Genomic DNA, 25061 nt, shown 5'->3' with positions numbered 1-25061 from the left:
CATTTCACCCAAGTTTTGTCCAGAGAAGGACTGCAGGATTAGATCCTTTGATCTCATAGATTCATAGATACTAAGGTCAGAAGGGACCATTATGATCATCTAGTCCGATCTCCTGCACAACGCAGGCCACAGAATCTCACTCACCCACCCACTCCTGTGAAAAACCTCTCACCTATGTCTGAGCTATTGAAGTCCTCAAATCGTGGTTTAAAGACTTCAAGAAGCAGAGAATCCTCCAGCAAGTGACCCGTGCCCCATGCTACATAGGAAGGCGAAAAACCTCCAGGGCCTCTTCCAATCTGCCCTGGAGGAAAATTCCTTCCCGACCCCAAATATGGTGATCAGCTAAACCCTGAGCATAGAGTATCTATGAATTTGGAGCCAGGGTGTCTGTTGTATACAGTGAGACTGTAAGTGGATCTTCCTGGCTCAGCCTCACTGGGAACACACATCCTTTTCACATACAAATCCCCCTTAGTTTGTGCTTCATCTTTTTTTCACCCTTGGAAGTAGCAGAGAGCCAGAATTCCTTACTAAACCAGATTTAGAGCCTAGTCTATATCCACTTCCTACTTTAAGTTAAATTAACAATGAGGATGTTCTAATACAATGGTTGTAGCCGAATTTATTACTCTGGGCACATGGAATTGTACACCACAAGCCTGTTAGTTTCACTTAGCCGTGAATATTTCTGCCAGCTGAAACTGCAAATACATTGGTCCTCGTTGACCCTCTACAACGTGTCCTGTTCTGTATTACCAACCAAACTGCTGTTCAATGATGTGGAGCAATAGGTAAGGCATCTGGCAGGAGGAAAACCTCCAAATAAATAAGACAGTTTGATGCATAGTATAATTCAGCTGTGGACAGAGTGAAAATACAGAATTACTTTATGCATATTAAATCTTTTCCAAATAGTTTCCTGACACCAGTGATTGATGGAAAAACATATTAACATGGGGAACATGCATCAAGTTATTAATCTGAATGTTAAAGAGGGGTTTTTTTTCTGACAACTCAGAATTGTTTTATACATTTTTAAAAAATGTGAAATAGGAATCTGACATGAACGATTAAGGGAAGCTATTTAGAATTGCAAAATGAATTAAAGCTTTAAAATGTCTTTACACAGTTATGGGCAGAAGCAAAACTACTGAAATTGGAATAATGAGCTAGGAAATTGCTGTTTCAAAAGGAGAATCAGCTGAAAACTACCTTTCCAGAAACAAACTCCTTCCAGTGCAGGTCCTATGAGTGCAATTTATTTTAATTCTTGAGACTCAGCAGCAATGTGGAAATGGAGCAGGAGTCTGGAAACATGCAAAATGTTTTCTGTACATTTAGAAGTTAAAAGTATTTTGGTTAGAAATCTTGAAAATATCCGAACGGAGATTTGATGGACTGGTCTGTGTACATACAGGCAGGAAAGGAAGAACACTTCCCCCATTGTGTGTTTAATCTAATTTTTCCTCAAATTTCTACCTTTTACAAGCTATGCAATTGGGATTGGGGTGCCACTTCACTGAAAATGTGAAAACCCAGATTCAGCAAAGTACTATAAGCATGTAATTCCCTTGAAGTAAAGATTACTTAGGTACATGTTTAAAGTGCACTGCCAAATCTTTGCCTCAGCATTTTCAGTTGAGTGGCATCAATTCCATTTCTAAGAGTATAACATGTAAAAGGTGGTAATTTGAGGAAAAAGTAGGATCTGGCCCTAATTTGTTAGCCCGCTAATATCATTAAATGCTTTCATTTTATGATGAATAGTAGGACTTTTTTTTTTTTTTTTTAACCCAAAGAATGTTGTCCTCCCAGACCATTATTATGGAGAGGTACTAGCGTCTTCATGGTTAAGGTTGTCTTCTATGTCCATTATAATGGTTTCTTTTAGTCCCTATGTAATTTTAGCTTGGAAAATTCATTTGTGGAGAAAAATGTCAGATTTACTGTGTGGGGAAAGAAAAGTTTTCTACGAAATTTGAAGAAAATTAATCAAAATGTGTTTTGAATTACAGCTTAATAAAAATATCACCCTAATTTGAAATGTTGATTTTTGTCTAATGTTTCTTTCTTATTTTAGCGCAAAAATGCCACACAGCTATCCCTTCAAACATTCCATAACCTTCCATATAATTGAAAACTCATGCACTGGCTATGTTTGAAGAAAAGAGACTATATTTAAGCAAAGTTACTCACAATGTGTGTGGAGGCTTTAGGCCCAGCGCTGCTCCTATGGAAGTCAATGGAAGAAGTTTTCTCCCATTGACTTCAGTGGAACCAGGATGTGTGTTGTGAGCAAGTTTGCTTTTCACTGGTTGCTGCTTAGAAAAAACAATGTGATGTTCTACAGTTAATAGAGCTGCTTCTCTAGTTCAGGGGTTAAAGGCTTGTGGTTTTGAACCTCTAGAGGCAGGGTTCTAGTTCCCATTCTGCAAATATGTGTATTTTATTATGGAGAGGTAACAGACTCTCCAAAGTTATGGTTGCAACAAAAGTCCCCATTTGAACACTGCTTTTTGCAATTTTTGCAGTGTCCCATAATTCTGTAAAAAGAAAAGGAGTACTTGTGGCACCTTAGAGACTAACCAATTTATTTGAGCATAAGCTTTCGTGAGCTACAGCTCACTTCATCGGATGCATGCTGTGGAAAGTACACAAGATCTTTTTATACACACAAAGCATGAAAAAATGGGTGTTTACCACTACAAAAGGTTTTCTCTCCCCCCACCCCACTCTCCTGCTGGTAATAGCTTATCTAAAGTGATCACTCTCCTTACAATGTATATGATAATCAAGGTGGGCCATTTCCAGCACAAATCCAGGGTTTAACAAGAATGGCTGAGGGGGAGGGGGGTAGGAAAAAACAAGGGGAAATAGGTTACCTTGCATAATGACTTAGCCACTCCCAGTCTCTATTCAAACCCACATATCTATTCAGGGGACACCATCACAGGGCCTAATAACATCAGCCACACTATCAGAGGCTCGTTCACCTGCACATCCACCAATGTGATATATGCCATCATGTGCCAGCAATGCCCCTCTGCCATGTACATTGGGCAAACTGGACAGTCTCTACGTAAAAGAATAAATGGACACAAATCAGATGTCAAGAATTATAACAATCATAAACCAGTCGGAGAACACTTCAATCTCTCTGGTCATGCGATTACAGACATGAAAGTTGCGATATTACAACAAAAATACTTCAAAACCAGACTCCAGCGAGAGACTGTTGAATTGGAATTCATTTGCAAATTGGATACAATTAACTTAGGCTTGAATAGAGATTGGGAGTGGCTAACTCATTATGCAAGGTAACCTATTTCCCCTTATTTTTCCCTACCCCGCCCCCTCCCCCCGCAGACGTTCTTGTTAAACCCTGGATTTGTGCTGGAAATGGCCCACCTTGATTATCATACACGTTGTAAGGAGAGTGATCACTTTAGATAAGCTATTACCAGCAGGAGAGTGGGGTGGGGGGAGAGAAAACCTTTTGTAGTGGTAAACACCCATTTTTTCACACTTTGTGTGTATAAAAAGATCTTGTGTACTTTCCACAGTATGCATCCGATGAAGTGAGCTGTAGCTCACGAAAGCTTATGCTCAAATAAATTGGTTAGTCTCTAAGGTGCCACAAGTACTCCTTTTCTTTTTGCGAATACAGACTAACACGGCTGTTACTCTGAAACCATAATTCTGTGTGTTTCTGACCAGTGCAATCACATTATACAATTACTTTCTTGAAACATAGTAGCTGTGTGCAGGAGACACATCTAAAGGAATGAACTAGACATATGTTTAAGAAAATGAATTTATTATAAAATCTAGACCAACAGAGAATAAAAACATGGCAGTGGAAAAAGTCTTCTTCAGACATAGTCTTCTCCAAAGTAAGAAGAAATGCCTCTAGGGGCTTTCCTTAGCAAAATGAGCCCTGGGCTAGGAGAATTATTTCCTAGCTAGCCTTTGAAAATTACAACTCTCTCTTCCTCAATTGCGCCCTCTGGAAAATGAACCTGTTTACATTCTCCTAGGCCATGTTCTAGAGTTGGTAATTAAGGAAGAGAGAGCTGTAGGAATTAAGGAAGAAAGAGCAATTTTCAAAGGCTACATAGGAAATTGGTGACAAAGCTGGTACCAAAAGCCACTCTCTGGAATGGCAAGCTCATATCTTATCCATTAGATGCCAGTGGTTCTCATACAGATTTTTCAGATCTCTGTTTTCATGACACTATAAAATTAGGCAATTAATATGTACTTTTGTCATATTCTTCTAATGTTACATATCTAAATCAAAGCATTGTTGCTAACCCAATTTTTCAGATGATATAACTAAGATTAAAAAAACCCAGCAACTTGGTCCACTTCAGCAAATCATTTAAACACATGTCCAAATCCATCCCTATTCAGCAAAGTTCTCACAGTGGTACTTAGGCACTTGCCTAAATTAATGTAAGCATGTGCTGAATCAGGGCTGTAGCTGGAAGGCACTATGGCCTAGTGGTTTGGGTATTGATCATGGAACCCAGCAATGTGAAAATTTGCCTTTACAGTGAAGGCAGGCTGGGCACTATATGCATGTATGGCTAATTTAGCTGTGCAGTGAGAATGAGTGTATCAGGCCACATTGAGGCTGGACTCTACAAGAGCTGTCATTAGCTCTACCCTGGATAATTATTCCCTTAATTTCATAATCTGATGACCAATCCATTCCCCAATTTTTATTTTCAGGTATTTACACAACAGAAAAAAGTAAAGGTTTACAAAAACAAAAATAATAGACACCACCATACCCTACTTGTAACATGCCAATAATGTAAAACTTTGTTTCAAAAGCCAGTTAAAGTTGCTATATTGGCCTTGCTGACACATCATTTATAAAGCCCAAGCATTTAAAATGAGGAAATTACTAGGTAAAGACTTCATAAACCTTCTACTGGTCACAATGGTCCTGACTCCAGTCTCTTCTGAGGCCCCTTTATGAGAGCTCAGCTGCTGAAAAGGGACTAGAAAGCCCTCTTAATGGTCTCTGGTTGTTTGGATGCTAACACAAAGAGCGCACCAAATAAGGAATTATGGTGGGAGAGGAAACAGATGCATAGGAAGGTTTACTGGGAATTTCATCGGGTGGGTACAGACTCCTACTGCATGCTTATATTTCCCACAAAGACATTATAGGTGCTTTCCAGTCTGTTAACTGCATCCAGAGTTAAAATAATAATAGCTATTAGCATGCAGTCAGAAATCTCCAAGCACTTCATAAAGGTGGGTAAGTATCATTATCCCTGTTTACCAATGGGGACAGTGAGGCATAGAGTGATGAGGTTCCTTGTCCAAGGTAATTGGCGGTAGAGTTGAATAGAGCTACGGCCTCCTGACGCCTAATGCAGTACCCTATCTACTAGATCTCATTACCTCCCCTAAAAAATGCAGTTTTGGAAATGGGAGTTAAAGGGGAAACTTTGGAGGCCTTTGCCTCAATATCAAAGGGAAAGGGGGCCTGAGATTGGAATGTCATGTTTTTGGTGCCCTAAGTATGGAAACTCCAACGGATGGAAGGTTGATACTTCTTGTTCTTTCAACCTCTCCTACACCCTCCTTGTTGCTTTCTCTGGTTGTAATTCTTGGAGAGCCCATTAGTACCCCACCTGCACTGGCTAACCAAGTGTGGGTTTAAAAGGCACTTAAGCATGGTTTAAACTTGGTTGTGACCTAACAAGGTTCTAACATGGCCTGATCAGCCAGCCCAGATGCCAAATGAATCGATGATACATACACAAAACCCAAACTGTATAAAACCAGCCACATTTTAGCCTAACATAAGTAGGGACGTAGGCTAGAAAACAGCTTTTGTTTTGTCCCAACCAAGTCTCAGCTATGCTTGAGCATGGTTTTTAAGCCCTGTGCAGACAGACCCTTAATTGGCTAGGGCTGTGGGGAAGTGGTGACACAGGAACCAAACCTGGTGTGAATGTAACTTGAATGTTTTTTCTTATTATTACAGAAATAAATACCATCTTGCACCTATAGCCCTTTACATCTACTGGCTGATTGTTCTTGGTTCCTTGTGAAGTCATGTAGATAATAATTCTAGCAGATCAGATCAAGATCTTATGGCTCCCTCAACAACCAAGTGGCTATTCCCAATGGTGTGTGGCTCAGCTGACATCACTTGGATTTGAAGTTAAGAGAGACAGGAAACCAATGGGAGAGTTGAATCCCTCTAGAGATTTGTTGCTTTCCTATTCTGCCTTTCTCTGCAATGGTTTCTTCTGCCTCCAGTTTTGCTGCAGTGTAGTGGGAAACTGCTTCGGAGAAGGCTTAGTCCTTTTCCATCTTCTAGCCTCCTCTTCAAGCCCAGAAGCCAGCCTGGAGACAAGGTCAGATTTTGTAGGGTAGAAAAGGGAGAAGCTATGAAAAATCTGTGAGGAGACCGAGGGGAAATTCTCACAGTAGGGAGCTGGGAAGAAAGAATAGGAATGCATTGCCCTGCTGTGTTTAGCAATTACCAATCTCACCCAGGGCTCTAATTCCTATTCTGGTCTGGGTCTGATGTTTGTCACAGGGTTGCTAATGCCCTGAAAGGCTTGGGGCAGTTATATGGGGTAGCGTCCTGGGTGGAGATGCATTCAGCTTTCCATTAACTGATTGTTCTGTATCCTGGGGAAAAAAAGAAAAAAAAAGTGTGGGGGTGGAATCTAACTTATTTTCCAAATTAAGACAAGGTTGTCTTGTCTCTCTCACTAACAGAAGTTGGTTCAATAAAAGAGATTTATCTCATCCCTCTTAGCTCTCTAAAGTTGATTGCTGCATTTCTAGGTGTAAAGTATCTGCCTGTAGAGCTATGTCTGGCTTGAAACAGCTGTGGTGGCTGAGAAGTATTTAAGCTTTCTGGTGCAGCCTGAGTGTCCCTGGAAATTAGCACAATGGACTAAGACAGGCTGAATGGACACTAATACTAACAGGGCAGGTCTCAGAGAGAAGCTGGAGTTTGCTTAGTGGTGTCTTGGCATTTAGGCCTTGAGGGGATGGTAGTTTTTCCTAGTTTGAAAGGAGAAAATATTCCAGAAATTCCCAGACAAAATTCCTCTATGGCTAGAGCCTTTCTTGAGACTAGTAGACAAAATTCAGAGTGGTTGATTGTTGCACTCCATTGAACTGGTCTTGAACTCCTCACTAGGGACACAGTCTTCCTTATAACACACATAGGCACTGAGCAAGGCCAAGGGATGGGAGAATAAGCTACATGTGACAGATGTGTAGTCACATTGCTTAATGCATTATTGGAAGGTGTTCTGATACTACAGTGATGTGTGGTATAAAAACCTGTATAGAAGAGATTCTGAATCCACATAGTCCTTAGTTTTAAAACCTAAGTCAACATCACCTAAGTGGGGTGATGCAGACTCTTGGAATTAGGGGCGTGCATGAGATTTAATATTTGTATTAACTGTTTGAATGGTGGTAATACCATAAAGATGAGCTCTTATGTTATTTCAGTCGCACAAACAGCTTGAGGCACAACAACAGCCCTTGGTGATTGACCATGAATAGTAAAAGAGAGCTATTTGGGTTCCTGTAGATCCCCAGCACAGAGCCCTGCTTGGAATTGTGTGTGGCAGTTAAATCCTGGAGCAGAGCAGCTGGAAGAGCTGAAATACCATGGGAGTGCTTGGATACGACCTCATGATGGGTGTGGTATCAAACACTGACTTGGTTAATGGGGAGTTACACCAAAATGGCAGCTTTTTAGAGAGTCTATCAAATGGCTCTATATTGTACATTCTTTATTTTTACTTATATAGGACTTTTTTTAGTGTTGAGATGATAGTCATAACCAGACTCTAATGGTTTCAAGGTTTTGGTCAGAACAGGTTCTCACTGACTTTGACCTGTTCGGGGGCAGGGGCAAGCGAGGAATCTCTTGATGTTTGTTGTTACTTATAAAATATACTCATTACATCTTAAAAAGAAAAGGAGTACTTGTGGCACCTTAGAGACTAACAAATTTATTTGAGCATAAGCTTTCGTGAGCTACAGCTCACTTCATCGGATGCATTCAGTGGGAAAAAAACAGTGGGTAAGTTCTGTAATTATGTCCGATAATGATGGTCTCTAATACATTCATGTAGTAATGTTCACTTCAGCACTAGTATGGACATGCTGTTGCTATATGGACACAATGTGAAGCCACAATGTTTGTATTCCTGTTTTATGCACCTTTGCACTATAAGAAGATCCATTTCTTTAAAATCTGGGTAACTCTGTGCCAACAGAGAGAACAACTTAATAAACAGGGTAGATGTGGGAAAAGCTGAGCAAACAACCGCTGACAGTCACAAAGACAACCAGCAGATTAATCTTTCCTTGAAAGAGACTTCTTTCTTCAGATGGTACAGAAGGAGAAATGTTTGTCCTGAGATTGTCCAGCTCAGTTAGTCAAATACTTCTGTGTTTTGATAAACATTACTGACTAAAAATATCTGCTTCATGTTCTGTCGGAGTGGATCAACTAGGAAAGCTCTGATACTTTTGCAAAGGACGGCTACAGTCAACTTAGAAATACATACATCAGGTAAAATCTAAGTAACTTGCAGTTCATGTTCCAAAGGGACTTGCTTTCATCTCATTAACATTGTGGCATTGTTCCTAAACTGGGGTATAGACAGTTCTTAAAGAAGGCAAGGAGTCTGCACACTTGAATTTGCAATGGGTTAATTGGAATGTTAAGCTAAATTTTATGTTGTCTGCTTTTAATAAGCTTTGTTAGGAATATGTGATGGTTAGGAAATATGCCAGGGGAGTTAGGGTAAAAAGGGAACACATATGGAAATGTGGTGAAAGCAATATTTAAAGTCCTGGACACTTCTAATTACTCACATAACCTGTATTTTTTCTGTGCTAGGGCAAATAATGGTAAATATCTTCTTTAGGTTTAATCCTGTGGTGTTGAGTGTTGCCCACCCTGATCCAGCAAAGCCTTTAAGCATGCATGTTAATGTCATATGCCTAATTGATTGGGTCTTGATTGGGGCCAGATTGCTCAGCACCTTAAGTTCCAGGACTGAGTAGTTCCTTAACAATTTGAAAAGAGTAATGCTTGTCAACCCAACCTGACTCTCCCGATTAGAGATTCCCCCCACCACACTTTGGAGGTAAAAGCAGGAAGAACCTCTTGGATAACTTCAGGGTCTCTCTGGGGAGCCTGTTCCTTGGTGACTTTGCTCTTTCTCCTCTTCACTAGCCTCCCCCACAGCCCATTGCAGCTGCTGTGGTTGTCATTAAAAAGTCAACGCTTGACAGCGTCAGCCATGCAATGGTATTGGAGAGAGGCAGATATTTCCTTATGTTTCAAATAGGAAATTTCTGAGGTATTGTAGAGACCGCTGTGTGTTAACATTGGGAAATGTTGACTTTCTTTAATGGTGACTGCTGTATGGAGGGTCTTTGTTAGCTGTTTACCATCACATCAAAGTACATTTATCTGCTTATCTCTTGCAGTACATCTGAGTGTAAAAGCATTGGGTGGTATCTGTAAGACATCAGGATGGAGAATCAACGGCTCCCAAGTTAAGTGACTGCTGTCCAGTCTTGGGTTCAAACACACTCCCCACTGACTCTATATCCCTTATCTCTAGGGGAGAACAGGGACTGGTAGGGACGGTAACTGCACTTGTGATTTTTATTGCATGTTGTAGCAAGAGTGACAAATAGAAGCTCTGAGAGGAACAGTTTTTCTGAGTTCAGATACTCTTTCATGGGTTGTGCTAAATGCCAGTGCTCATGAGGCACACACAATAGATTTGATTTAAAGCAAGTGTAATTTAAGAAGCTGACATCCTCCCTTTTCCCTGACTGAAAAGGCAGAAGCAAATATATCTGGTATAAACACACTACAAAGAGTCTGCTGAAATGCCAACCTTTCCATTGTGCTGCCAGTGGGATTGATCTTGGTGACTTGATGGGTGGTTTTCATCTCTAATAGCCATGAGTTTTAACAACAGAAACAATGGCTTGTATCCCTTTGTTTTTTTTATAAGGAGTCTTCCCCTTCATGGCAGAGGTGGCTCAGCTAAGGATTCTAGGTATTTATCTGCACAAGATATAGCATGTAATAGAAAGCATGGAATGTGAGAGTTCACGGTCACTTCCCTTTGAAGTTGGTCACATGCATACATACATGTCTGTACAATATATAATCTGTATGCCAGATTTCCTAGTGAGCTAGACATTCACTGGATTGAGTGTGTTAACAAAAGATAAGCGCTGCTTCTACAAAATCCCTCTCAGAACTAACATAGCAGTAGCATAGGTTTGGCAGCACCTGCATTCATCTTGGAAATTAGAGTACATACCTAAATACGATCACTGCTTTATTATAGCAACACTGCCATAACTGAGGAACCATTGGTGTTTCTGCTGTGACTTACAATGTGACCTTGGATAAACCTGTCTCTCTACATGCACTGGCCCCCATCTCTTCCCCCCCCCCCCCTTCCCCCGCATCTTGCCTATTAGATTGTAAACTCTTCAGGGCAGTGTGTTTGTACAGTTGTCTAGCACAACAGGATCTCAAACTCAACTGGAGCTTCTTGACACTACTATAATAAATCAGTTAAATCTATCCCTGGTGGTACTCAATTGAAGCTAAGAGTCACCTGGGGATGAAATTGGTTCAACATGTTATAATCTAGTGAACCTAGTTCTTAATTCTAGAGTCTGGGAGAAACTTTAAAAGTTTTAGATCCTTTTGTCATATTTGAAGTGTTAAGATATACTTGGTTTAAAAAAAATCCTTTTGCAAGCATTAGGTCTTGGGTGAAGCCTTTCACTGTTCTGTTTTTAATAACCAAATTAAGCAGCTGAATTTGTTCTTGGTGCAATTTCATTGAAGACAGTGGAGTTATACTATAGTGGTGTTGGTGTTTTGTATAGTAACCTTTACATTCTAACAGCTAACCTGATGATGGAATAAGGGCATGAACAGGAAGTTCCAACAATGACATTGTTTCTATGTTATGTATACATGTGATATTATAAATTCATAGCCAAGGTGTCCATTTTTTCCTTTCCTGTGCTACACTATCATAGTTTTTTTTTTTTTATTTAGGGCAATGATTAAGTAACATTGTGTCTAGAACTGTGTAACTGAAGATCTAATGATCAAATTCTGACCAGATTTAGGATGCAGCTCATCAACTTTAGTGGGTTTGTGCACAGGTTGTAAGTCAAGGTAGAAAACTGCATTAAATGTCCCCTTGGGGAAGTTTAAAAGAATAAAAATTTGACCTAAGCTTTTTAAAGGAAAGCAAATGGGTGAGCATCACCTTTACATCATCAGAGAAATGCCCAAGGCAGTTAACAACAATCTTCTTTTTGTAACATAATGTGACCGGCAGATGGCACCAAACATTTGGCCTGAAGAAGTGTGTGTGTGTGTGTGAGTCTTGTGCTATAGTATAATAGGCAATTAGAGAAGTACCACATTGTTCTATAGCCATATTTTCTGGGACTGTAAGATTCTGATGAATTGTACTAGTGCCGTGGAACTCTGATTTATTCAGTGTACACCAGCACATTTGACAAATAATTTTGTGTACAGCATCAAGGACTAAGCATAGCTTTTCAGGATAAGGGATGCAGTCTCACCTTCATGGATGGAGATTTAGTAGGCTCACGAGAAAATCCCTATCTATCAAGATGAGAAATGCACTTACAAATATTTACCTTGAAGAACCAGTGAAAGAAGGTGCAGGAGAAGAAAAGAGAGGCTGGAGTGGAGTTATGTAGAGCTCTGAAGGTTAGGACAAGGAGACTGAGCATAATGTAAGAGACCATAGGAATCCAGTAGAGAAGGACGACATAGCTAAGGCAGTAAGCAAGGAAGTCCTTTCAGTAGGGTTAGCCAATTATTTTTTGTCAAGGTCCAGATTTCTTGGTCAAGATATAGTCCAGGTCCAGACTCCAGAGAAAATAATGGAAAAAAATAATAATGATGGGAATAGGGAACAGGGGATGGATCACTTGATGATTACCTGTTCTGTTCATCTGGGGCACCTGGCATTGGCCACTGTCGGAAGACAGGATACTGGGCTAGATGGATCTTTGGTCTGTCCCAGTATGGCTGTTCTTATGTAAGTAAATAAAAAGATTTTGGGGTCCATTCAAAAGCATCTGGTGGTCCATATTTGGCCTGCAGCAAGCCTATTGACTTCTCCTGCCTTTTAGACTAGGTTAGGGAACCCAGAGGGAGGGAGATGACCCATGTTGGGTTGAGGGTTTTAACCACAGGGGTGGAGAAGAGAGAGATGGGTTTTTAGGGATGTTTTACAGGATATTGAGGATTAATTATCTCTGTTCTCCAAATATAGAAAGCCAGCAGCATGTATGGCCTAAAGCTTCTGTCAAAGCCTTGAAAGGGAAAGACTTCTGCTCCTATCAACCTCCACTAGTTCTGCATGTGCTTTAGTATCTAACGAGGGGTATTTGCTTATCACGGATCATCTGTAGAAGGAACTCTTTGTTGACCAGACAACCTGATTAGCTTGATCTTTCCAAACCAGCAATTTGTGGTGCCTCTACCCCTGGAAATATAGGGACAAAAGACTGCAGAGGTGTTAATGGGCCACTCTACCTTGAATGGTCCCTTAAATAGTGCTTACTACTATGTCCTAACTAACCAATCTGGGAGTACCTTTACCAGAAAGGAAGAAGAGCTGTGTGTGGCTTGAAAGCTTGTCTCTCTCACTAACAAAAGCTGGTCCAGTAAAAGATATTACCTCACCCAATTTGTCTCAGAAAAACACAGGCATTCAGTTCTGGTATATAAAATGCTTATATAATTGCATGTCTCACTGGCATACAGATACATGAGGAATTTTCCAAATTATTATTCAGCTTCCTCACCAAAAGAAAACCACTGTCTGATTTCTTCTTCTGGCATCTCGCTCTCAAATCACCACAGACCAGCGATTTTTCACTTCAAATCCTAGCCATCTTACCATTTGACAGCTAGCTTTCTTTTGTACCATCTGAGTGTACAACACCACCAGCACAGCAGGCATGACTGACAAGCAGCCATACTTGTTCCAAAATGTTTGCATGTGAGATTGTCTGTCCTAAAAAGACACGTGTAATGAGTTCCGAGGCCATATATATATGAGGATTCTGTCACTATTAACTCTTCTGTGAAACCATGCTCTGAGTACTGGGACATCCCAGGTATTTTACCTCCCTATGCATAGATCTTTGGCCCAGTTTGTAAGGGATGGATGCTCTTCTTTACTTTTCCTTCCTGGGTATCTGCTTGGTCTCCATTCCCTCTGTGGGTGGATAGTGAATCACTTATGGTACAGGATCACTTCTTTGTGTAGTTTTTAGGTATGCAAGTGACTTAGTTGATGAGCTTCAGCCCAAGTGGGAAGGGTGGTGGTGTATCTCAGCTCCAGCATGCACTGCTGTATTGCAATAGTGAATACTGGCCAAAAGACTCCTGGCAAGGAAATTGCTTAGTGAATAATTCTGCAAACGTTCAGTTCTACACTGAGAATCTTTTGTTCACTTATTCCAGTAAGTCAGTTGCCAGGCCCTCCCTCTGTGAGGAATTTCTTCATATATATTAAAAAAATAAAAATAAATGAGCAAATATTTTCTGAGATGAAATTGTGGCTTTGCAATGCGATTGATTCGTTCTATCCCTTCCAATAGTGACTTTTATAATGGGATTACATGAATGTAAATCTTCAGAAGAACAGTTACAAGATAATGCCTCAAAGCACAGCACTGAGGGTTTGACTCGTGGGAGTGACTTCCTTCCTGCTGGTGATGAGTTGATCAAAGCTATATTATAAATCACTTAAATTGAAATGAGGCTAACTTTTTTTTGGGCTAAAGGGATTATTCTCGCAGTTTGATCTTTAACTTTGTAGTTTGCTATGGAAGGGAAAACTTTATAAATCAGAAGAAAAAAGTAACAAGTACTTGTCTCTAGAAGACAGTCTAGAGTCTAGACTGGGACTTGTCTCCCCAGTACAATGAGGATCTGAGCTTGACTGTGTACTAATTATATTAAGTCCTAACAGAGACTTAAAAAAAAATAGCAAGAGCGTGTCTATTTTATTACTTAAAAAAGAAAGTATTTGTACAGATTCTATATGAAGAAAATTAGCCTGTGCCCTAGCTTTGTAACCATTATCTAATTATGCTATCAGGACACCACACCTGCTCCTCATTCAAACCCCTCCTAAATTCTCTGTCTCAGTGTCCATAGTTCATGCTCATGTTACTACTACATATAAATACACTGTCACTAAATATAAAAATATTCTCTAGCTTTCCAAGTGTGTCCCATCTTCTCGGCCAGTCTTCTCAATGGGAAGATCTTTAGTGCAGGGACTCAGAGTAACAGCCGTGTTAGTCTGTATTCGTAAAAAGAAAAGGAGTACTTGTGGCACCTTAGAGACTAACCAGTTTATTTGAGCATGAGCTTTCGTGAGCTACAGCTCACTTCATCGGATGCATAGCATATCGTGGAAACTGCAGAAGACATTATATACACACAGAGACCATGAGACAAAACTTCCTCCCACCCCACTCTCCTGCTGGTAACAGCTTATCTAAAGTGATCATCAAGTAGGGCCATTTCCAGCACAAATCCAGGTTTTCTCACCCTTCTCCCCCCCCCCCCACACACATACAAACTCACTCTCCTGCTGGTAATAGCCCATCCCTCTTTGAAACCTCTCTTTATAATGCGCATGATAATCAAGTGCAGGGACTGTTTATCTTTGTGTCTTGTACAGGGCCAAGCAGATAACTAGATGCTGTAGCCTTCATGTCTATTCAGCTGATCTGACCTCCATTTCTCTTATAGCTCACTCTGAAATCAGAAGTAGCATTCAGTCCTGCCTGGGGCAGAAGAGTGAGATAAAAAGTTCTTCTATCAATCACTCTTCACTGTTCAACAAATGCTCTGTGCAGGCCTAATCTGGTCTGGTGCTCAGTATCTGCAACTCCCACTGAATTACCACCCAATGACTCAGTTGCCCCTTGCCATGCATGTGACTCTGATAACAAGTGTTAAGACGATACCAGGAAGATTATGACAATACAAATTCTGCTTCTTTTCAAATCTGTTCAACTCCTTTTATACTCAAATTGTTGGTGTGGTGGGAAGCAAGAAGAGATGCATTTTACTCCACTTCAGTTAGGACCCCAAATAGTTGGGGATAGACCTAAGCAAGCATCACTGAACTTTTAGGCGTTTCAATGCACCAAGAACCACCTAAATAGGTTCTCTTCCCCCCCCCCCCCGCCCCTTTTCCCTCAGACAGTAGATCAGCCTTATGAAGGACATTGGCTAGTAGGCCTCACTTACTCTTAGGAACATATTTCAACATCAATTATTGATATACTTTATCTAAGCCTGTATCTAAATTTAGGTGCCTAGCACCATAGTTCCTAATGGAAGCATAGTTTTACTAAGCCTCCACCCCACTTTCTGTAACTGTCCTCTTAATAACTAATTAGCCAAACCTGTTCTCTGTCCATTCTCTAGCATGCTATTTTTACATTTGATTATCATCACTTGCCAATATCTAATTAATGCCCTAGTGACAATGTACATAGACTACAGAACTCTAATATAAAAGTGCATTTGGTAGGGAAGACAGCCTACTGATCAATAGCAGATCAATAATGTAGTAAGGCAATATGCTGAACTATCTTTTGTCTTCTAGTCACAGCTTTTCTTGAAGGAAAAATCTGTTGGTGAGTCTAATAACCAGTCACTAAATGATCTTTTTCAATATATTGGAATAAACCATAAGCATTTTATGGCTTCCTATGATTTGAGGAGCAGCAGGTCAGCTACAGGAGATACTGAGCTTCCATGAGTTAAGTCCCTGTTGTTGTTAACAGAGAGGCGGTTTTGTTTTTAGCCTCTGAATTCTCCTCTACAGACATGCCTCCCCCTTTTATAGGAGGAAGGAAATATCCTATGTTCTCAGGCAGCTAAAATAGCTTCCATAACAAGTCTCTTCACAATTGTCTAACTTTTCCCACACATCATCCAAACCGTGCAAACAGCCACCAGATTTAAGTTCCTACTTGTTGTACACCCTTGAAACTATGTAGGGGTAACTATTTCAGCCCTTGTCCCCCTTTGACCTGGCTTATATTCCGTGTTGTCGTGTATTGTAGGCACAAGAAGCCGGGTATAGTCATGGCTTGCCGCAACCAAAACGTTAAATTTTAGACTTGATTTACTGCTTCATTAGGGCTATTTTGTTCCACTCCAGTGGGGTAAGGCAGCCTTTAATCCTACTTAGCTAGCTGCAGGACTATGAGGGAAAGCCTTGGGTACTGAGCTCCCTTGAGTCTTGGATTATTTCAGGCCCGTGAAATGGGCCTTTTAGCATCATAGGAGCAGCTATGGATTACAGCAGCCTTTCAGATGCTCTAATTTATGCTTGGGACTGGCCTGGAACCGGGTTGGCCCCACCCTCAAGGAAGTGCCACAGTGACAAAACTACTTCCGTCCTGCTCGTTCCCAGCTCCCTAGACCTACACTGAGCTTGCCTTGCCTGAACAGAAGAGTCAGAAATAGGCCATCTGCAGGGAGAATACAGACTTCTCAGCAGTCATACATAATCTGTGACTTTTGGCCCAGCTTGTACGTCCCACTGATGGTACAGTACTAGGCTACTAAACTGTATATATAGTTTAATTATGTACTTATCTGAATGACAAGTCAGTAGCGACACTTGCTCTGGGATGAATGATTCTTATGGCTTGTCACAATTCTAATATGTTTATTAAATAGTTTCCTTAAAACTGCAAATAAGAGGATGTGAAGCAGAGTTTGTTATGGGTATCTAGAGAAATTCTAACTACTGTAGTTAGTGCTTAGATCCTACAATAAGAGCCCTGGAAATGCTTTCAAATAGTAGTACGCTTCTTCCAAGATCTAGAAGTCTCCAACTCCTTCAGATGTTGGATTAAAGCGTACCTTTTAGAAACAGGTCTAAGCTTTTCTTAAAGACTGCATGCAATGGTGAATCTACCACCTTCTCCGGCGAACAATTTCAATATTTAATTACCCTCCCTCACTGCCAGGAAATTACAATGTCAAGGTTGAATTTGTCTAACTTCAACTTCCAGCCACTGGTGGTTCTTATGCGTTTAGCAGGAAGGCTGAAAACCACCCCCCCTTACCCACCATCTCTTCTTTTCAATGTGTATGTACTTACATACAGTGATTGAGTCACCTTTCAAACTTCTTTAAAGCTGAATAGGTTGTGCTCCTTAAGCCTTATGTCAAAGCTTGTTTTCCAGTCTCTGAATCATTTTTGTAGTCCTCTGAACTCTCCAGTATTTCCACATACTTCTTGAAGTTTGGATACCAGAACTGGACACAGTATTCTAAAAACAGGCTTATCAATGTTTTGTACAGAGGCAAGGTAACTCACTATTACTATTTGATATTCCCTTGTCTATGTAGCCAAGGATTACACTACCCCTTTTTACCACAGAATTGCACTGAAAGTTCACACTGACAGTTAACCTGTGAAGAGCCTTATGTCCTTCAGAGACACTGTTTTCCAAGACAGTCTCTATGCAGAGGTATAGCCTGCATTCTTTGTTGAGATATGACCTTGCATTTGGCTATTAAAATGCATCTTGTTGAATTGTAACCACTTAACCAGGACCTCCAGATTAGTAACAGTGACCTGTCATTATAGGCTACCCCACCAATCTTTCTCATCTGCAAACTTTGCATATCATTTATATAGTAACTTTTCAACAGAACAGTGTTTGGACCAAGAACTGACTCCTAGAAATAACACAACTCATTTGTCACCCCACTAACAATTATATGTGGAGATCTGTTAATGAGCCAGCTTTTAGTCCATCTAATGTGTGCTGTTAGTTTCATCTAATGCAAGTTTATTTGTTGTTAATCAGTGTCATGTGGTACTAGATTAAATGCTTGGAAAAAAATCAACCAGTACCATAATCTTGTAAAAAGACAGATTTGATTGACAAGACCTACCTTCCATGAAACCATGTTCATGGATTATAAAACAGACTATGATTTAGTCATGGAGGTCACAGAAGTAATGAAATCTGACTTCCAGTGACCTTCCTGACTTCAGCCTGCGGTGCTGGGGAGCTGCAGGGTCTCCCTGGCACCCACAGGTGCTGGGACCTGTGGGGTACTCTTGCTACCTCTGGCAGCCCCCAGAGCTCCCTACTGCAGTGGGCAGCAGGGGCACCCCACACCTCCCAGATAGGAGCACCCCAGCTGCTGCAGGCAGCAGGGGGCCCTGCAGCTCCCAGCCATGGGCTGCAGGAGACCCTGGAGCTCCAACACTGAACCTGAGGGGGGAGCCCCCAGAGCTCCTAGCTGCAGCACAGCTGCCCCACTGCAGGCAGTGTGGGGACCCGTAGATCCCCATTTTGTCAGATATTTTTAGTAAAAGTCATGGACAGGTCACAGGCTTCCATGAATTCTTCTTTATTGCCAGTGACCTGTCCCTAACTTTTACTAAAAATATCTGACAAAATCTTAGCCTTCCTTAAAATTAAGGCAAACATTCTGTCATGCAGGTCACTGATTCTGTGATTTTACGTGACCTCTGACTTCAGCCCCAGGTGGCAAAGCTCAGGCTTCCAGGGCTTTTACTAAAGATACCTGTGACAAAATCTTAGTCTTAATTATAAGGCTAGAAGGGATCACTGATCATATAGTCTGAATGCTTCTATTGGATGATACGTATAATTTTAGCCTTTAAATTTTTTGAGTCCTGAATTAACCATTCCATTACTTAACCAATCTATAGGTCCCCCGGTCATCCCTTTTAACTTTTTCAAATATTTGAACTGCTGGCAGTACTCCAAGCCTTTACAATTTCCCCAGTTTTTCACGATTGTTCAAAATAAATGTCAGTGGTTCAGAGTGCTTCACAGCGCTTCACAGCTAGTTCCTTTAAGACTGTTGGATGCAAGTTATCCAGGCCTCTGGATTTGAAAAATGCTTCATTTTAGCAGATTCTGCCTCACTTCCTGTTGCTACAGATAGCAAACTTTCTATTCCATCCACCACCATACAAGATTAATACAGCATTTTGCACAATTTCTCCTTTTGATTTCCAGACAAGTGCAGTGCTCTCTTCCTTACTCTGAGCTATCCACTGAGATACAAAGATGTATTTAAAAAACAAGGAAGTTGTTTTTTCTTCTTTTAATTATGTTGAGTAGTAGTTAAGGTTGCATGAGGACATAACTTATTTTCAGATTTTTAAGGTTTTTGGATGGATGAGGTAAGAGGAGAGGTTTGTTTGTTTGTTACTTAAACTTCAGCTTCAATATAAATTAAGTCCATGTTTCATAAGTTATCCTTATTTTATTGTACGTATTCACTCAACTAGCAAAACTGACAATTCACACTGGATCTCAGTCTTCGTATACTGTGTGTACAGGTATCTGTTCTCTGTTCACAGTAATGAGTTGATTAAAAAGGGAAAATAGATGATGCTTTAAAAAAGGAAACAAGCTTTATAAATTCAATAAATAAAAAGCATATCCAAGAGATTTGTGAAAGTAATTTATTGCCATCTCAAAACACTTTATATATTCTAAGAACTCAGATCTACAGTAGTAAAGTAAAACACTTGGTGTAAAGTACACCTGACATCAGACTTACACATGCCTTAGAGGTTTTCTATGTAGTCTTCACTAAAGTGCACCTACTTCATGTTTTACAATCACTCCAAATCATGAGTTCTTCCATCATAACCAAACTCCCAAAACTTTCAGAACCAGGCATTTGTTATAAACTGTAAATAACATGTCTATAAAAAGGACAGCTGAGAAATACAAAATGCAAGAGAGGACTAGCAGACTCATCTTTTTGGAGGCAGAGTACATCTCACATTTGATGATGACTTCCTGTACACAGAAAAGCAACATACAAAAAGCATGATAAATATCTCAATTATTTGGAACTGCCAGCTAGTTTTAAAAGTTTGTAAAAACTGGTCAAATTACAACAAACTCAGGAATTTGCATAATTAACTGAGTTTATCATTAATGAAATGCATTGTTACAAACACAAAGAGCTGATATGTACCAGCACAAACTATTTGTTCAGCTTGCCAACTTGTCAGATGTATGCCGTGCTGAAGCTTCAATTTCTAATTAAAAGATATTTAGTACCATACAATATGATCTTTTTAAAGTTAATGTAGAAGCTGGAATGATTTGCTGGGTGTAGCACACTTTATCTCAGAAGATAATCAGGATCAAATGCGAGGAAAGGACTGACAGCAAGATTTATATGCGTTCTAGTTTTTCACTTAGGAATTCTTCTACACTATCTGTATTCCATTTGAGGATGCTCAGTTCTTCAGCAATGTTCCCACTGTCATCCAGCAACTTTAGTACAGGATCAGAACCACGCACATACTGCACAAAGAGAAGGTTAGTTATCTTCTGTTTGGAAATCACATTCCTACCTCTCCCCTCCTCCCCCCACAAATCAGCTTTAAATTAAATGCCTTAATTGCAGAAATACCAATTTCAAATTGAATTACTTTTTATATACAGGTATAAAAATCAATTAAAATTAAACCAAAAAAAACTCAATGACATTTAATACCATAAAGCACTAAAGTGCAAAGTTTATCTAATTTGGGCCATGCAAATTGTATTGGGAAATCTAAGCATAGTAGTGCGTGTGTGTGTATTTTTTTTTTGGGGTGGGGGGAGGTTACACTAATTTAAAAATCCAATCTGAATTTATGAAAATATAGTCATTCCTGCTAGGGCTTAAGTAAGATTGTAAATGTTTTAAGTTTAAAAAACCTTGACGCTTTTTATCAGCATTTGCTCCAACACTGAAAACAAAGTGCCTAGCATCCATCCTGAAATGGATTCTTATTCTTAAAATAAATAGTTTGTATAGGATACAGGTTTATTTGATAAGCAAGTACTAAACACTGTGTGAAAGGACAGGTTTCAAGTGGGTTTAATTCCTCTTAAAAGCCAGAATTTAAAATGTGGTTAAAAAAATGCTACTCACCTTGATTTGCAGTCCCCTGAATAGTTTGGGTTTGTCACTCCTGACAAAAGCTGAAGTTTGGAGGAAAGAACAAAGAAAACCAACTGAAAATTACTATTATTCGAAAAGAACACAAACTAGGTAATTTTCTCCTATGTGGTCTCTCATAGATATTGGGAGACTTAATTTTTCCAGATATACTTTTTGATTTTGAATACATGCTTCAGGCTCCAAACTATACTGCTACAAGCATTAAAATCCTCACCCATAAGCAATAACAGTTGTGGAATTAATTGTACTTGGAAAAAGCCACATTTTTACTTTGAATACATCTCGTCTTTCCCCCCCAAAAACTTGGAAGCACATCTAATGCCAGTCATGGTTTCCATGTATGAAGGAGGAGAATCTTAAGGAGATTTATATTGTATTGTTGAGGGCAGTCTAGTGCTAGTACAAGGTGCGAATGTGCAAGAACAATAGTTTGAACCTAGTTGACAGTGCATTCAGTTTTGTGAGCGGAGGGGGAAGGGATGTCTCCTAGTCATCCCCTCTCTCTCTCTCACGCACGCACAGGCAGCCAGGGAAACCCTAAACTTCCACCGAAAAGGCAGAAATCCTCCTGTTCAGTCTGACTTTTTTGAGGCAGCAGGTTTGAGCATTTTCCAGGACTCCCAACTCAGTCAAATTCAGATCCTCCCCTTTCTGTTCCATCCTTTAGAAACCATCTGGCCCATTTTCTTCCAAGATACCTGGGTTGTCTCTTCAGTCTGAGCATGAAGCCATGATTGAGACCATCTACAGCTGGTCTTTCCCTTTACAGGAAAAGAAATTATTACGGTATCTTGTCTCCACTGCAGTTCTCAGTTATAGGAGAGGTGCCAGAGCTCTACATGTTTTAATCCCAGCATCTCTTGACATCTTCTGAAAGCAACATCATGAAAACTCTGGATTTACATACATGAAAAAGGAGGAAGATCTTTCAATGTTGGTATGAGGTAATTAAAAAAAGATTTAAAAATTGCTAATGCACTTAAATTGACTTAAATACAATTCCTATCTAAGTGTTACAAGACAGGATTTCCTGCTAGGAAATATGGTATCTGTGATGCAACAGCTTTCATTGAGACAACAGTACTGTTTTACCATGGGAATAGTGAAAAAGCAACGTTTCTAAATCACTCAGATAATAACTACAGTGGTATATATTCACTACAGCTTTCCTTTGAGAAGTTAAGCTTCATTCAAGTAGTAGCATCAGGATTTGTGCAACTTCAAACTACATAAATGAATTATTCTTGTAGAGTATCCTAATATGAGGACTCCATATACCCTCAAGTACACCTAACAGACTGGCTACTAGCAACAACTGTACCGTATATATTGTGGTAAATATAGGAAATAGGAATTATTTTCAAATAAAATGAGTGCAAACACACAACACTGGACTGAAATCAGCGATACTACTTAACATGGGGGGAGGGCAGAATTGGGCATGAAATTAGTACTAGTGGCAGTCAGTTTGACAGCAGAATAAAAACATTCAGATGAACATTACGAGAAACAAGAACTTAATTTTCTAGTCAGCAAGGTCACAAAAGACAGAAAAATCAGTGCAGAAGTAAGGGGATCTACCAAGACTAACGAACTACTCAAGATTTTATTCAACTTATCACATAAGGAACATTTAAGCCTTTAGTTTTCAAAGGGAACATTCAAGAAGTGATATATTGCACAGAAGAGTAAAAATAAAACTTCATCCTATTATGTTTGGACATTTGAGCCTCATTTATAAAGGTAAGATACAATGAATTGTTGAGTAAATGGCAAAAAAGCGTTGGCTAGTAATATGTATAAATCATTCTGAATAGGAAAGTATGCAGAATTAATTTCCTCCAGGAAGGACACTTCTGTAAAAATATAATTTTGGAGGGCAGGAGCGAACATAACATAGTCCTGCTTCAAAACCTCCATGATGACCCATATCATTTTATGAAAAGATGAAGTGCACATCTAGACTTTAACAGGCTCAGTCATTTTCCTTTTGAGACCTCAACTCTGGAGAAAAAAATAGTAGTTTATTAATATGGATGGCATATTGAGGACTATACATTTCTATGAAGAACAAGTACTTCACAATAGCAATTTGAGAGATTACAAAGAACTAAAGTTTTCAAAAACCAATTCAAGATATCTGGAATGAGGAATGTGATCACAAAAATGATGCAGGTTGTGCATTTGTAGTTTCCCACTCGGCATGACTAATAAATCAGTTACATTTCTGATTTGGAGAGCACTGTTTTTGACTATTCCTACTGCAGATGTTTATTTTATCTGAATAATCTGGCTAAGGAAGACTGTGATAAAGGGCAGTGAGTATTTAGGGGCAGTTTTTGGAACAAAGGCCACATTGAAAATAGAAGGGATTTTAGTAAATAACTGCAAGATGCAAGTCTTAATCAATGGGATTTTGTGAAAAATTAGACATTTGCAATATTTAAGAACTGGGTTAAGATTTCTGTGTAACAGATTTGCTGGGAGTGCTTTTAATCAGGCCATTGGTACAGTCTCATAAGGAGGTGAGCTGGCTGTTCTCCTGCTGATCAACTGAATGCATTGGGAAAGCAGCAACATTCAATGAATGTCTTTATTAGAACAATGGAAAGAATGTTAATACATTAAATATCACAATTTTATCTCCTTCATGAACAAAACAGGGCTACCACTGAAGTTCTACCTTAAGGTAAACTGATTACCTACAGTGATTGGTTAATTTGAAAGTTTGTGTGCAGATGTAAGAATAATTAGACTAGTCAGTCAAATGGGAATACATTTTCTGGCTTTCTACTGTGAATTAATACATTTAAATGATCATACAGAAAAGGTTTAATATTTAGAGTAGAATTTTGTCCAATCTCACTTAGTACAAATTGAGTAGAGTGTGCGTGTGTCCATAACAGAACAATTCGAGGAACGTTCACCAGCATTTTTGCTAGTACCACTGAACAAATATTGGCAGAAAAATATTTTTCTCTATACCTAAAGCGGTTTATATGACAGATAATGGGTGACTCTGGAAGTATGTACAAAGACACTTATTTAAAATGTTTCTGGAAGGTTTTTTTTTTTAAAATATAGTGTGGTCTAGTCAGTAAGCAACCAGTTTTCCAAACTGAATAACTTGCTGCGACTAAAAGTATTTCAGAGTCTCTCATACTCTTAGGTGCTTAATATCCAGTGACTACATTTTGAGCTTAATCTAGCGAGTCAGATTTTAAAAAACATTTCTTGAATACTGACCTTTTCCTAAATTAAAAACGGCATTTGAAATTAACTACTGTACTAATAAGAGTTCCATTTGATGTATTAGTACCAGATAATCTATTTTGTACCAGTGGTTAAATAATGGTTCCTCTCCTTATTGTATAACTTCATGTTCATACGATTCACTTTATTTCACAAACAAAAACTTTAAAACTAGATCTCTGTATGGTGATCATCATCTCTGGCCAAACAGAAAAACAAGACAGAGGTAGATTTCAGAGTAGCAGCCGTGTTAGTCTGTATTCGCAAAAAGAAAAGGAGTACTTGTGGCACCTTAGAGACTAACCAATCTATTTAAGCACAAGCTTTCGTGAGCTACAGCTCACTTCATGGGATGCATCAATAATAATAATGCATCGGATGCTCAAATAAATCGGTTAGTCTAAGCCACAAGTACTCCTTTTCTTGAGAGAGGTACTGTGCCATCAGATTTAATTGTAAGCCAAGTGATAAAATTTTAATCAATGTTTTATAAGTACTTAAATAAAGAACTTGGTCATCTACAGAATTAAACACAGTAATTTATGTAATTCTAATACATTCACAATCCGCCAATTAGTGCTGCCATCTTGTGTATACTCTGCAAGAAAAAAATCCTAGAGGGAGCCATCAGACAGGAATCAAACTGAAGTGAGCATTTGTAATGAGAGCATTGGCAATGACAGGTTACACA

The 25061-nt window shown here is 39.4% G+C and overlaps 1 protein-coding gene across 1 annotated transcript in view; it reads right to left on the bottom strand.

Moving 5' to 3' along the window:
• Positions 1-19599: 19599 nt before the first annotated feature.
• Positions 19600-25061, bottom strand: part of SELENOF (selenoprotein F) — a 35893-nt gene continuing 30431 nt past the window's right edge. The window contains exons 5-6 of the mRNA XM_007068780.4: positions 21089-21138; positions 19600-20472 (exon numbers count right to left, since the gene is read on the bottom strand). Coding sequence (XP_007068842.4) covers positions 20341-20472; positions 21089-21138 — 182 coding nt within the window. The 3' untranslated portion in view covers positions 19600-20340. The remainder of the gene's footprint in view (positions 20473-21088; positions 21139-25061) is intronic.

This window comes from Chelonia mydas, chromosome 8, assembly GCF_015237465.2.
Source record: "Chelonia mydas isolate rCheMyd1 chromosome 8, rCheMyd1.pri.v2, whole genome shotgun sequence".
Taxonomy (NCBI): Eukaryota; Metazoa; Chordata; order Testudines; family Cheloniidae; genus Chelonia; species Chelonia mydas.
The sequence above is the reverse complement of the archived record's forward strand: the minus strand, read 5'-3'. Positions and strand labels throughout refer to the sequence as shown.